Source organism: Sus scrofa, chromosome 3, assembly GCF_000003025.6.
Source record: "Sus scrofa isolate TJ Tabasco breed Duroc chromosome 3, Sscrofa11.1, whole genome shotgun sequence".
NCBI lineage: Eukaryota > Metazoa > Chordata > Mammalia > Artiodactyla > Suidae > Sus > Sus scrofa.
In genome coordinates this window covers 22,617,339-22,632,475 of record NC_010445.4, presented here as the reverse complement: position 1 = coordinate 22,632,475, position 15,137 = coordinate 22,617,339, and the positions used below count along the sequence as shown (strand labels likewise).

At 48.6% G+C, this 15,137-nt stretch overlaps 1 protein-coding gene across 2 annotated transcripts; it reads right to left on the bottom strand.

The window, feature by feature from the left end:
* On the bottom strand, positions 901-13,018 carry NDUFAB1 (NADH:ubiquinone oxidoreductase subunit AB1). 2 transcript variants are annotated; one of them, XM_005656762.3, is made up of 5 exons: positions 12,793-13,018; positions 4,408-4,530; positions 3,489-3,576; positions 1,823-1,922; positions 901-1,075 (listed from the first exon to the last, which is right to left on the bottom strand). In XM_005656762.3, exons 1-4 carry the CDS (start codon positions 12,958-12,960, stop codon positions 1,831-1,833), a joined length of 471 nt encoding a protein of 156 aa, XP_005656819.2. In that variant the 5' UTR covers positions 12,961-13,018; the 3' UTR covers positions 901-1,075; positions 1,823-1,830.

Sequence of the window (15,137 nt, the reverse complement as noted above, 5' to 3'; positions counted from 1 at the left end):
GAGGAAAGAGAACCTTCTATGACCCCAAATCACTAAATTCCATTAATTCCGAAAGAAATCCTTAGGACGGGGGTGGAAAGAACTAGTCCCACAAACGGTGTCAGCGGATACATGGGATAATCAAACTGGTAGAGGCACATTTTTGGAGGCCAAAAGTCCTTTTATCACCAATACGGTATTCCTCATACTGAAGGGGATGGGAGAGAAACTTATTTCAAGTACCCTGCTGTAAAGGTCTGGTTTGGGGGTACAGGGGACACACCCATGGCATGTGGAAGTTCCCAGGCTGGGGATCAAATGTGCATCACAAGGAGTTCCCGGTGTAGGGCAGAGGAAACAGATCTGACTAGAATCTGACTAGTATCCATGAGGATGCGGGGCTGATCCCTGGCCTCGCTCAGTGGGTTAAAGATCAGGCGTTGCCGTGAGCTGTGGTGTAGGTGGCAGACGTGGCTTGGATCTGGTGTTGCTGTGGCTCTGGTGTAGGCCGGCGGCTACAGCTCCAATTTGACCCCTAGCCTGGGAATCTCCACATGCCATGGGTGTGGCCCTAAAAAGACACACAGAGAAAAGCCCCCCAAAAAACAAACCCACCAAACAATGTCAGTATTAAGAAAGCACTTTATAGTTCTCATTGTGGTACAGCGAAAACAAATCTGTCTAGTATCCATGAGGATGCAGGTTCGGTCCCTGCCCTCGCTCAATGGATTGGGGATACAGTGCTGCTGTGAGCTGTGGTGTAGGTCACAGACATGAGTGGCTGTGGCTGTGGCTGGCAGCTGCAGCTCTGTTTCGACCCCTAGCCTGGGAACCTCCATATGCTGTGGGTGTGGCCCTTAAGGAAAAAAAGTTTTTTTAAAAAAAGCACTTTATAGACACATTTAAAGAACTGAAGACTAATGAAAAAAAATGTTGGCTTTAATAGATTTATTTTCAAAGGGCAAAAACACTTAAGACAATTTAAATACAGTCTAAACAGAATTACTCTGTCCCAGGGAGCAGTGATGCAGAATGTGTTCTCACTTCCAGACACCTGCCAGCATCTTCTGAGTTTTCTTCAGTGAAGAAAAGGGGTCTGACAAGAGACAAAGGCAGCTCAGTGTCTCTCTGTGGTATCACTGACTCTTAAGTGATCATCTATGAGGTGCTCAGTCCAAGGGAACTCAAGTTAGAGACACGAATACAAAGTTTTATTGAAGAGGTCTGCTCACTTCTACAGCCTGAAGAACAATAGCTAATATCTACTAAGAGGCTTCTTTACATCGAGCATTAAGGCATTGACGGACTATGCAACTGGAGCGTCACCAAAGCCCTAGGAAGGTCCTATCCCCATCCCCGTCTTACACACGAGGAGACGGAGCCTTGCAGACACTAAGCAGCCTGCTCGATGGCCAGGCTTACAGAAGGCAGCTGAGAATCAACTTGGGTCTTCCCCGCCTAACTAAGAGCCAGGCCATCCCTGCTTCTTAGACAGCAGGCCGGCCGGGCCCTGGGCGGGTAACCGAGGGAGGCAGAGGTCTCTGCTTCTGGGTTCCCTCGCTCAGCCTTTGGTACAAGGCTGCTTTTACAAGGAGGGCTGACAGTCAAGAGAGTCCTGGCCTGCAGTGAACTGCCTGCCGTCCACGCCTCTGGAGAAGAAAGACAATCACGGGGGCTGGCACCCTTGGAGTGAGTGGCAGACAACCAGAGAGGGCCTGCATTTTATAACCAGTGACAATCCGTCAAGTTCTTTCATTTCTCCCATGTCTTCCCACATCTTTCCTTACTGAAGCACCCCAGAGAGATTCGGTCTACGGGAGACTCCCATAATCACACTGTTTACCTGATACTTTATTCATAGACATCCTTCTTATCTGCAATGTAATCTACAATTTCTTGTGGGCACATTAACTTCTCCGCATCTATATCAGGAATTTCAAACCCTGGAAGTAAAATTTACAATAGTTAAGTGTAGAAAAAGAAAACCCTTTAAACTGAAAGCATCCAACATTTCAGCAACATGCACATCAAAAATTTCCAGCAACCCTCAACCCTCTTTAAGTTGCGAGCCAGTTATGTTTTAGACAATGTATTTTTTTAGAAATAGTTCACATAATAAAAATTTTCCCACTTAGTGCAAAATTCAGAGTTCCCGTCGTGGCTCAGTGGAAACAAATCTGACTAATACCCTTGAGGACACAGGTTCAATCCCTGGCCTTGCTCAGTGGGTTAAGGATCTGGTGTTGCTGTGAGCTGTGGCGGAGGCCGGCAGCTACAGCTCCAATTCGACCCCCAGCCTGGGAACCTCCATATGCCGTGGATGTGGCCCTAAAGACAAAAAAGACCAAAATAAATAAATAAATAAAGTGCAAAATTCACTGGTTTTTAGTATATTCACAAGACTGCAACTATCACCAGTATCTAATTCTAGAACATTGTCAACACCCCAAAAAGAAACCCTGTACACATCCTAAGCCTAACCGATACCGTCCCTGTCGTTAGCATAGTCTCTGAGGCACTGTAACTGAGTCCTGTTCTGCAGCAGGACAGAAGTTCCTTGGCTTCCATTCAGGTAGTTCACCCCCTAAAAGAGCTGTGGAACCCATACATCTGTCATTTGCACAATTAACTGTCCATCCTGGAGCGTGTGTTAGAGGCACTGCAGGAAAAACACACACACACACACACACACACACACACACACACACACACACACACACACCACACACACACACACACACACACACACACACACACACACACACACACACACACACACACACACACACACACACACACACACACACACACACACACACACACACACACACACACACACACACACACACACACACACACACACACACCCTAATCTCAGCACACCCAGCACTCTTCCAGGCAGAACTGTAGGCTTAGCTCACGGCTTGGGCAGGGCACACACACAAGGTGTCAGCTCTGCCCTTCACCTCGGAGCCCCACCTCAAGAATCCCAGTCTGAGTTCCCAGTGTGGCTCAGTGGTTAACGAATCTGACTAGGAACCATGAGGTTGCGGGTTCGATCCCTGGCCTTGCTCAGTGGGTTAAGGATCCGCCATTGCCATGAGGTGTGGTGTAGGCTGCAGACGCAGCTCGGATCCCATGTTGCTGTGGCTGTGGTGTAGGCCGGCAGCTGTAGCTCTGATTTGACCCCTGCCTGGGAATCTCCATATGCCTTGGGAGCAGCCTAAGAAATGGCAAAAAGACAAAGGAAAAAAAAAAAAAAAAGAATCCCAGTCCCACACTCCCCCAAGGCCTTTTCCAGTCCCTCTGCTGGACCTGCAGTCAATGCTTTCCCCGTACGCGCACCAGCCCTAACATTTACGTCCCCTGCTGGTGAGCAGGTGTGGATGGAGGGGGGGATGGGCACCACTCCTGCAGACCCCAATCCAGACCCTCAGCATCACTGCGCCCCAAATCCACCTAAATCAAGAACCCCAATGTGCAGATCCAAGACAGCCTGGGTGTGTTACCAAATTCGTCCTCCATGGCCATGATAATCTCCACTTGGTCCAAACTGTCTAAGCCCAGGTCTTTCATAAAGTGGGAATTTACTGAGAGCTGTAAGAACAGAACACCAAACACAAAATTCAGTCCGTAGAGCACTTGCTTCTCAAGATAACTGGTACAATGTCACTTAATCATTATATAGGAGATTTTAAAAAAATACAAGAAGCCCATATTTTAAACATACAGAGCCAGAACATTATACATTTAACCAACACACACGTGGTGTGCTTTATATGTTACCTTATTCATCCTTATATAGAAAGCTAATAATGGATCAATTTACATATTTTATGAAGATCTTTGAGGACTATTTCTGAATGGCATCTGAGAACCTGGCTTCCGTTGTTGCCCACTGACCACTAAGACACCACACCTTAGAAGCAACATTCTGCTCAAGAACAGCACACTGTGGGAGGTCCCTTGTGGCTCAACGGGTTAAGGACCTGTCATTGCCACTGCAACAGCTTGGGTTGCTGTGGTGACACAGGTTCGATCCCTGGCCCGGGAATTTCCATATGCCGTGGGTGTGGCCAAGATAACTTAAAAAATAAAGTGGGGTTCTTGTGTTAGTGGGAGTCTATGTATTTTCAAAAAAGCAGGGTGCACAACAATATTCACAGCCCACTACCACTTGTGTTTTTTAAAAAGGGTGGGAGATACAGATCACACAGTACATATGATATACATACATGTACACGTGTATATACGCCCTTCCATAAAGATATGCAAGAAGCTGGCCATTGGCAGCCGCCCCCAGAAGGGGAACTGGATGCCTGGGAGCTGGGCGACTTCGTACACAATGTCCTTGAAGGCACGTTGGATTCTGTACCACGAGATCAAACCCTCATTTTAAAGAGAAAACATTTAAACCGCATCGATTACCTTTTCGGGATCGATCTTGTCATAGAGTTTCAAGACGTAAAGGACACGGTCCTTGATCGCCTCTAATGTCAGAGGGGGCGCGTCACTATACCGGCGACACAGCTGTGTGACTCCGCCGGGAGCCTACAGAAAGGCAGGAGGGAAGCGTTACTGAGCCCAAAATGCCTCTGAACAAAGGCACTGGCGTCCAGACGTCGCTCACAAAGCTTCCAGAGCTTTAGCAGACCCACTTTATCTGATTCTGTGTTAGGACACACTGAGGCCTCCTGCTAGGTGGCACCAGAAGCCCCAGCCATCCCACAGCATAAATAAGGGCCTCTTTTCTCCCGGGAGCCAAGACGGGCCCCCTTCTCTCCTCCGTGCAGCCCTCAGGCTTTGGACATATGTCCCACTCAAACTGCCAGTAGAATCATCTAGGCTCTACAGAAGAGCCTCTGGCTTCTCATGGCATCTCGAGCAGCCACCGCTTTATAAGGCACTGCCACCTGTAAGACTCAAGTCAAAAGAACCCAAGGTGGAGTTCCCGTCGTGGCACAGTGGTTAACGAATCCGACTAAGAACCAGGAGGTTGCAGGTTCGAACCCTGGCCTTACTCAGTGGGTTAAGGACCTGGCATTGCCGTGAGCTGTGCTGCAGGTTGCAGACGTGGCTCAGATCCCACATGGCTGTGGCTCTGGTGCAGGCCGGTGGCTTCAGCTCCGACTGGACCCCTAGCCTGGGAACCTCCATATGCTGCAGGAGTGGCCCAAGAAAATGGCAAAAAGACAACAAAACAAAACACCCAAGGTGAACTGAGGCCAAGGCCACTCACACTGAGAACCACGTACTGGAAGGTCTGATCTGGCCCCGGCGGTACTTTCGCTGACTTTGGCTGGGACAGACGAAGCTGCTACCAACCCAGAGACGAGGATGAGGGAGTCCGCCAGTCATTACAGTCCAGTCTATTTCTCTTCTAAGGGGCTCGCCTCAGTGCCGCCAAGTAGTCACGAGCCATTCTGATCTTGGCCTCTATGGAGCGGTATTTCCAATCTGTTACCATGCCTGACTAGCAACTGGGCCTGACTGGATTCCTTCCCCAAACACGGAAGGGGCTCCAAGGCACAGGTCAAGTGGACCTAACGCTGAGGAAGGTATGGTGCATGGAGAGGAGAAAATGACACTTCTGCTCACTGCTATGGAAGTCCCGAATCTGAACTGGTTTACTCACCTTCTAAAGCTGATTTTTAGTCTGCAGTTTGGAGTTTTTAGGGCATTTCCCCATAGAAAGTGGGTTTGCTTATTGGGGTTCAGGTCTTTTGACAAACACAAAGGTCTATGAAAAATCACCATAAAAAACACTGCCAGGAGTTCCTGCTGGGATGCAGTGGGTTAAAAATCTGGCCTTGTCTCCATGGTGGCACAGGTCTGATCCCTGGCCTGGGGAACGTCTATATGTTGCAGGTGCGCCCTCCCCACCCCCAGCAAAAAAAACCACTGCCAAATGAACCAAATTGGTATATACCTCTGTTTTAGAGCCTTTTTTTTTAAATTTTTATTTTTTTAAAGGACCGCACCTGCAGCATATGGGAGTTCCCAGGCTGAGGGCTGAATTGGAGCTGCAGCTGCCGGCCTATGCCACAGCCACAACCATGTAAGATCTGAGCTGCTTCTGTGACCTACACTGCAGCTCACGACAATGCTGGATCTTTAAGCCACTGAGTGGGGCCAGGGACTGAACCTGCGTCCTCACTAGTTGGGTTCATTACCACTGAGGCACAACAGGAACTCCCCGTTTTAGAAACATTTATCTTGCCCACAATAAAATAAACACATCAATAAATAACCAGGATTGAAAGCAGGTTTGATCAGCAAGCTAAAGGTATCAGAGGAAGAGTTTTATGAGTACTGTAAGAGTATGCCTAGGTACTCTCAGGGTCTTAGAGCACTTGTTCTTCTTTGTTTAAAGCTAGTCTCCCTTCCTTTCTGATTAGAGCAGAGGTTTCGGCCTTTGCTCTGGGAACATCACCAGGCCTACTTCTCAACAACAACCAGGAGAGGTTTCCAAGCCACAAATAAAATGGAAGCAGCAGAAAGGACTAATGAAAAAGAGGGAGAAGACATGAATCAATAGTGGTAATGACAGAAAAGGAATGTGGTGTGGAAGGCTCTGACAGAGGCCTTGTCTGTGTGCAGAGCAAGAGGTGCCAGGAAGTGGAACGACACGGGGGGTGGGCGGTGGTGGGGGGAGACATGTGCACAGAGCTCAAGAGAAAGGAAGAGTCTGGCCAGGGCGTGCTGGAACGCGGCTACCCAAGTGGCCCACTAGGTGTCAGCAACCCCCCGCCCCAGCAGCAGAGGCCAAGTGCCTATGGGCACCAGGTGGGTACCTTGTCATGAACTAAGATTAAAGGGGGCTCCACCTGGAGACCACAGGACAGTCTAAAAGGATGACTGGAGCGTGCTCAGCAAGAGGCACGAAGGTGCAGCAGGAGAGAACTCAGGCTCTGTAATGAGAAAGTAGCCTGGCATTAGCTCTTTCTTAGTAGCTGTTTGGCCTTGGGCAAGTTATTGAACCTAGCTATGCCCCCAGGTTCCTTATCTGTAAAATGGGCATAAACAGGACTGCTGCAGGGCATCAATGAGTTATGTAAAGGGCTTAGAACACTGCCTGGCACATACCCTGTAAGTGCTACTTGGGGCTCACTGGTAGGATCAGGATGACAATGACCTGCCGGTTTGAGAGCCGCAGTAGTGTAGCCCCAAAGCGCTTGATCTGATACCTTCCTTCTCCTGCCCACTCCCCGCCCAGAACCCTTCATGGTCTCTTTGACTTCTCACGATGGCAGGCTGGAGTTCTGCCCTGAGCGCTTTAGATGTATCGTCTCCTTTAGGATGAGTGATAACCCATTTCACCGATGCAGAAACGGAGCCAGAAGGTATCTCGCCCCAGGTGTCCAAGAATGGCCTCCTGGAGGGTCTAACTGCCCCCTTCCTGCTGGAGCTCAGCCATTAAAAAAAAAAAAAAAAAAAAAAGAGTGGAAATGAATCCAACTAGTATCCATGTGGATGCAGCTTTGACTCCTGCCCTCGATCAGTGGGTTGGGGACCCAGCATTGCTATGGCTGGGGCTGTGGCGTAGGCTGGCAGCTGTAGCTCCAACGGGACCTCTAGCCTGGGAACGTCCATATGCTACGGGTGTTTCCCAAAAAGCAAAAAAAAAAAAAAAAAAGAAAAGAAAAGGAAGGAAGGAGAAAGAGAGAGAGAGGAAGGAAGGAAAGAAGGAAGGAAGGAGAAAAAGAAAAAGGGGGATACAGATACTCCTAAAAGTACCCCCAAAAGCCAGTAAAGTTTCTGGTATGAATTGTTCTTCCCCAAGATCTACTTAGCAGGAGCTGCCATCGTGGCTCAGCGGAAATGAATCGACTAGTATCCATGAGGATGTAGGTTCGATCCCTGGCCTCTTTCAGGGGGTTGGGGATACAGTGTGGCCATGAGCCGTGGTGTAGGGCGCAGATGCGGCTCGGATCTGTCATTGCTGTGGCTGTGGTGTAGGCTGGCAGCTATAGCTCTGATTAGACCCCTATCCTGGGAAGCTCCATATGCCACGGGTGCGGCCCTAAAAAGACAAAAACAAAACAAAACAAAAAAAACCCTACACTTAGCAATTATATGAGACATAAGTCACCTACCACAGACATCAGAGAAGGCACTGTTTTCGGGAAAAAGATGATTACCCCCGGGAGTAGTAAAAATAAGTCCAACTGGGTTCCATTAACATCCCTCTTACTTCCTCCGACTAAGGCAAACTCAGAGGAGCCCAGACGGCTTTAAAGGCCATCTCTGCAAACTGCCCCCTGGACAGTTCTACCCCGCAGGTGGCACACACATCCCGATCTCACTTTGGAAATAAATCCCTTATCTGTCTCCAGAACACCTGCTTACAGACCTCTATTCCTTTTCCGCTACCTGGGGCTCTAGCCAGAAACCTTAGAGCCCAACTCCACTCTTTCCGTTTCCTCCCCACTGTGCTTACTGGGCCACGCAGCCTGGCTAACTGGGAGGAATGGTATCCAGTATTTCTCCAACAAATCTCATTTAATCTGCATTCCCTGTGACTCGGACAGAGAGCAGCCACACTCCTCTGTGGGGCACACAGCCCCCTTAACAACATAACCATCCCCCCACCTCGACTCGAGTCTCTCCCTTCGGCAGGCGCGCCGAGGGTCAACCCTAAGGAAGTGCCGGGCCCTTCCTGGACCCTGCACATGCCACTGCATCCTGCCCTGACTGCCTGAGAAACTGCCGCCTTCGAGACCATGTTCCCCGCGGGTCTGAATTAAGCTCCCGCTTCCCTGCACTCCACACACACCTGTTCTCATATGAGGCAATGTCTTGCCTTTGTCTACTGCAGGCCTGTCTCAGCAGCCTTACGTTTACCTTACATGCAATTTGCTGGAACCACAAAGATAAACCTCTACTCTCGGAGAAGCTTATGGTCTAACAGGAAAGATCAATCCAAACAGATCACTTCAGTTTTGGGTTTTTTTTTTTTGTCTTTTTGCCTTTTCTAGGGCAGCTCCCACAGCATATGGAGGTTCCCAGGCTAGGGGTCTAATTGGAGCTGAAGCCGACAGCCTACACCACAGCCATAGCATCGCGGGATCCAAGCCGAGTCTGCGACCCACACCACAGCTCACGGCAATGCCGGATCCTTGACCCACTGAGCGAGGCCAGGGATCAAACCCGCAACCTCATGGTTCCTAGTCAAATTCGTGAACCACTGAGCCACGATGGGAACTCCAGATGATTTCAGTTTTAATAAAAATGTGGCAAGAACCACGGCAGGTATTTCTTTGTAGGTTGCTTCAGTAACAAAAAGTTGTCATTCAGTTCTTAAAAGGCAGGGAAGATAGAGATATCAGACTTGCGACTGGGCAGGAAAAGAACGGGGACCGATTTTCAAGGAGAGAAGGATAGGCCAAGAAAAGGAAACGAGGCATGAAACTGTAGGGTGTCTGTGTGGGAAGAAATTAGTTCATGTTTGGAGTTCCCACTGGGGCTCAGTGGGTTAAGGACCTGATGCTGCCTCCATGAGGATGCGGGTTCAATCCCCAGTGTAGCCAAAAGCTGCAGTGTAGGTGGCAGGTGTGGCTCAGATCCAGTGTTGCTGTGGCTGTAGGGCAGGCCTGCAGCTGCAGCTTCAACCTGACCCCTGGCCTGGGAATATCTATAGGCCGCAGGTGTGGCCATGGAAAGAAAAAAAAAAAACTTAGTTCCAGTGCTGGAGATTGAAGGGCAAGGGGGTACACTGGCGTGGGCGCTGAGGCTGAAGAGGCAGGGCCCAGAGCCGCAGAGTCTCGGGTAAGTCAAAACAGGTTTGTCTTGCTGGGGAATGAATGACACAGACAGACCACAGCCCCAAGTCCCTCACCTTCAGGCGAGTTGGGCTGGTTCCAGCACCAGGAACAGCTGAACTTGCCCTGCATAACTGCTTTGCCCTCATCTGGGAACTGTGCCCCACAGGATTCTTTGGAAATCCTCCGTGCTATGGCTGCCAGTTTAGATTCTGGGCTATCTGGGTCGAGTGAAAGACTTCGAAGCTCCATTTCAGGTCACTACCCTTGTGCTTCATACCTTCTATTTTATATTGCTATATTTTTATACCCAGGAAAGCTGCCTTAGCTCCATTTTTGAGGGGAAATAGTAAGTACACAAATGAACAACTAGTTGTTGCTGCATCAGCATATTGGATGATGCTGATGGAATGGAACAGGTGGAATGAGTGAAGGTTCCGATGAGATGAAAGAGGGCTGGAGGGGGAGATGTGGCCTGCAGGCAACAGCAGAAACCAAGAGTGAAGAGACAGGCCAGGGAGAGTGTGTGGTAAGAGACCTCCGGACCTTACCAACATTTAAAGATTTGGTAGAGGAAGTTCCCAGCAAGGCAGAAGAAGAGACATACCAAGAGAAAATTGTGTCACAACAGCCTAGGGAAGACAGAGCCGCAGGGAATAAGCTGGCAAGGTTAACATATAAATGCCTCGTGTCCAATGAGAATATGAACTGATGTCTTTCTTTTGTATCCGTCTCTGTATCCCTCAAGAGCTAGCATGAGGCCGGGCACACAGTCCAGCAGTATTTTTGAATGAACAAGTATTTACTCTCTGCTTCAGTCCAAAAAGGGTATAGAGTGGCCAAATGAGAGCAGTAGTCAAAACCACTTAGTAAATATAAAGAAAATGGTTCCTCCGCTGTAAATGTAAACCTGTCAGAGGCAGGGGAACATCTCTGTGCACCCTGCAACTCAAGGCATGGTCCAAGGACCAGCAACAGATCTTCTGGAAGCCCACTGGAAACAAAGGCTCTCAGGCCCCTTTCCAGAATCAATCTAGCTAGCTAGCTAGCTAGCTAATTTTTTTTGCTTTTTAGGGCCACACCTGTGGCATATGGAGGTTCCCAGGCTAAGGGTCTAATCCGAGCTACAGTTGCCGGCCTACACCACAGCCACAACAGTGCAGTATCCGAGCCGCAGTCTGCAACCTACACCACAGCTCTCTGCAACATCAGATCCTTGACCCACTGAGCAAGGCCAGGGATCGAACCTGTAACCTCGTGGTTCCTAGTCGGATTCGTTTCCATTGTGCCGAGACAGGAACTCCCAGAATCTATATGTATATGTGTGTGTGTGTGTATGTATATATATATATATATATATATATATATATATATATATTTGTCTTTTGTCTGTTGTTGTTGTTGTTGTTGCTATTTCTTGGGCCACTCCCGCGGCATATGGAGGTTCCCAGGCTAGGGGTCGAATCGGAGCTGTAGCCACCGGCCTACGCCAGAGCCACAGCAACGCGGGATCCGAGCCGCGTCTGCAACCTACACCACAGCTCACGGCAACGCCGGATCGTCAACCCACTGAGCAAGGGCAGGGACCGAACCCGCAACCTCATGGTTCCTAGTCGGCCAGAATCTATATTTTTAACACAGGGGATCTGTATGTACAATCAAATCTGAGTATCAATGCTCTGAGAACAAGGAATATCACTTTGCCTCTCAGCCTAACACTGAACTCAGTCTCAGGAACAAAACAGCTATCACACATACTGCTCTTTTAACTCCTAACTTCAAGGTGACACTTTTAACCTTCTGATTCATCAATAGGACAGTGCCTTCTGAATGAACCCATTACACTGTCAGTAAATCTTGATACTGGATATACAGTGGAATCACTGGCAACTTTTAGAAACGCACGATCGAACTCCACGTGGAGAGACTTCCCAACTTGACCTTGGGAGACTATCCTATCATATGAAAATAGTTTTCATTTTTTTGTTTGTTTGTTTGTTTGTTTTTGGGTCGAACCTGCGGCACATGGAGGTTCCCAGCCTAGGGGTCTAATCGGAGCTGCAGCTGCCAAGCCTACACCACAGCCACAGCAATATGGGATGTGAGCCACGTCTGCAACCTACACCACCACTCACAGCAACGCTGGATCCTTAACCCACTGGGTAGTCCAGGGACTGAACTCTCATGGATACCAGTCAGGTCTGTTAACCGATGAATCACGCCAGGAACTCTTGGCAATAGTTTTTAATCCTGATGTACTTCAGAATCACCTGGGAGAACTTAAAACAGCAAACATGTCAGGGTCTCATCCCAGAGGAGAAAATCGGATGGGAGAGAAGGGGAGCCCACAAGGGATATTTTTCTTTCTTGTTTAGACTACCCAGCTGATATGAATGTGCAGAAAAATCTCTGACCTAAGGAGAGTTGCAGCCTCAAAAAGTTTCATGGGGGGAAAAAAAAAAAACAATGTTAGCTACTACTTGTTTCCTATCTTATCTCCAAGAGATCCAGAAACAGGAAAAAGGTGCTACAGGGAGAAATCCGGGGAGAGAACTGCTGAGGAGAAGACTGAAGCCAGCGTGCGTTCCTCTTTGTACACTATCATTAGTTTTTCTCCAAAAAGCTATCATCATCATCCCTATCACCAACGGCGCCCAGTATTTTGAGAATTTACCAAGTTCTGCACTAGACCTCATTCAAACCTCGTTGAAACCCCACAAGGTAGACACGAGTACCTCAACTTTACGGTTCAGACTGAGGCTAAGTGACGTTAGCAAACTTGTCCAAAATCACGGTCAGTGGCAGCCAGCATTCGAATCCAGGGACGCTTGACTGGAAACGTCTGTGCTCTTGCTAAAAATCACCAGGTCACCCGGGTCTCAGCATGGGTCCACCAAGCACCGTTAGGCGGTGGCACGGAGAGCGAGCAGTGTCCCCCGGTCACCCCCGCCCACAGGAGCCGCGTCCCCGCTGCCTGGCCTCTTCCCCCCCGACCCTCAGCGGGCCCCATGCCTGACCCCTGCAAAGCCCCAACAAAGTCACCGCAACTCACCTGCGCGAGCACCAAGGCCGGCTGCAGGGCCCTAGACCTCGCCTGGGCTCCCGTGGGGAACAGGGTGGTGCTGAGCGGCCGAGCTGCGACCACCGTGGGAATCCTGGGCAGCGGTGCAAAGGCCGCGGGCAGGCGGCGGACACAGGCGCAGAGGACACGAGCCGCCATGGCTACACCGACCCAGTATACACTGCGCCGCGCCCTCTGGTCCAGTATCGTCTCGCGCTCTGCGCAGGCGACGCACAGAGCGGCGCTGGCGGCAGCCGCCGGCGCTGGCGGCCCCTGGCGGCCCCTGACGGCATTGCGTCCTCGGGGCGGCGTTCCAGCTATCAGTGGCCGGAGGCAATGGCCAAGAGCTAAAGCGCCAGAGCTAAAGCGGCTGTAGGTCTTGTTCCCCTAAACACTAATCACTGAGACAAGAAAGGCACTTTTATTAATTCTCTGAATGTTGTGAAATACATTTAAAGTTTTGATGCCGCGATTCTACCATAGGCATTAAAATTATTTAATAGGTCAAAACTCAGTACAAAGAATGTGAAACTATGAGTTGACGGATAAGTGGGAGAAAGTTCAAGCGTCCTAATTCCCTCATATTTCTCAGCAGGGAAATCGAAACCTAGAGAACAGTGGCTCCAAACTCTGAATATTGCCTGGGTGAACAATCCAACCGTGCCTTCAGTTTTTTGGGTTTTTTTTCTACCTACCCTGGGGCATATGATGTTCCCAGGCTAGGGATCAGATCCCAGCCAAGTTGCGACCTAAGATCCTTAAACCACTGCGTAGGACGGGGATGGAATCTGCTGTCCCAGCGCTCCCAAGATGCTTCTGATGCCTCTGGGCCACAGCGGAAACACCAATGCCTTCGGTTTCATTTCAGTTTCTTTCTACTTTTGCTAAATTCAAGTAAAATAAACTGTAGTGCCTTTAATTTAAAATAGAATACATACAGCAGAAATTATCACAATGTCAATCAACTATACTTCAATAAGGGGGAGGAGAAGGGAGTGGGATGGACTGGGAGTTTGGTGTTAATAGATGCAAACTCTTGCATTTGGAGTGGTTAAGCAATGAGCTCCTGCTGTATAGCACAGGGAACGGTATCTAGTCACTTGTGACGGATCGTGATAGTGGATAATGTGAGAAAAAGAAACTATATAAATGACTGGGTCATTTTGCTGGGCAGTAGAAATTGACAGAACACAATCAATTTTAATGGACAAAATTAAAATCTTTTTTTTAATTTTTTATTACTCAAATGAATTTATCACATCTGTAGTTGTATAATGATCATAACAATCTGATTTCACAGGATTTCCATCCCACAGCCCAAGCAAATCCCCCTAAAATCTTAAAAAAATTAAAAAACTATACTTCAATAAAACTTAAAAACAAAAAAATAGACTACATACTATGATCCCACTATTGTAATTTCTGTGTTCATTAAAATATCAAAAATCTTGGAGTTCCCGCTGTGGCACAAAGGGATCAGCAGTGAGTCTGCAAGTGCTGGGAAGCAAGCTCCATCCCAGGCCTGGCAAAGTGGGTTAAGGATCCAGTTTTGCCACAGCTGTGATGTAGGTTGCAACTGCGACTCAGATCTGATCCCTGGTCTGGGAGCTCCATATGCTTCAGGGCGGACAAAAAAATCCAAGAATCTGTTATGTGCTAGTTGTTGAGGCTATACCTACCAGCACACCAGGCTGACAGTTTGTTTTAAGAGTTTACATTCTAATGCAAAGATATACAATAAAGAAACAAACAAAAAAAATACAGCTTCTCCAAGAAAAATCCTCCAGGAAATAGTGATGAGTACAAGGAAGAACAATGAGGCAGGGAAGGGGATAGTGAGGGCTACAGGAGGGCTGTTATTTTAGACAGGGTCGTCCCTGAAGGCCTCTCTTTGGAAGGGATATTTAAGCCAAGACTTCAAAACCCTCAGGGATGAACCCGCTGCTGGCGACATCAGTTTCTATGGCTGTGCTGGTAGTGGATCCTCGGCTTCTCCTGCATCCTGATTTCATCATCACTACTTTGCTGCTTATTAAGCTATTGCAGAGCAAGTCTATCACCTCTTTGGAGTGGTCAGTGAATAAATGGCCAAGCTTCTCCTTGAGTAGCAGCTTTCCATGTCTGCAGAAAACTGAATGGCGCTAAAAATCCGATTGGAGTCCTAGGATTAGGGCCATACAATCTGCTTGAGTCACCTGTGACACAGCTCTGTGGTAGACCTGTGATGGTCTCAGCAGAGAGCTTGATAGCCTACTAAGTCCATATGTAGAACCCTCTCTTCCCATAACCTCTCTGTATTTCTGGGTTAGATTTGATTCCTTTGGTCAAACATCATA

Excerpts from the sequence above, each read along its gene's own strand:
- NDUFAB1 (XM_005656762.3), bottom strand. The coding sequence starts at position 12,960 with ATGGCGGCTCGTGTCCTCTGCGCCTGTGTCCGCCGCCTGCCCGCGGCC. Across the intron at positions 4,531-12,792 it reads CGGCCTTGGTGCTCGCGCAG|GCTCCCGGCGGAGTCACACA; the intron begins GTGAGTTGCGGT and ends GCCTTTCTGTAG. Across the intron at positions 1,923-3,488 it reads GGCCATGGAGGACGAATTTG|GGTTTGAAATTCCTGATATA; the intron begins GTAACACACCCA and ends TTTTACTTCCAG.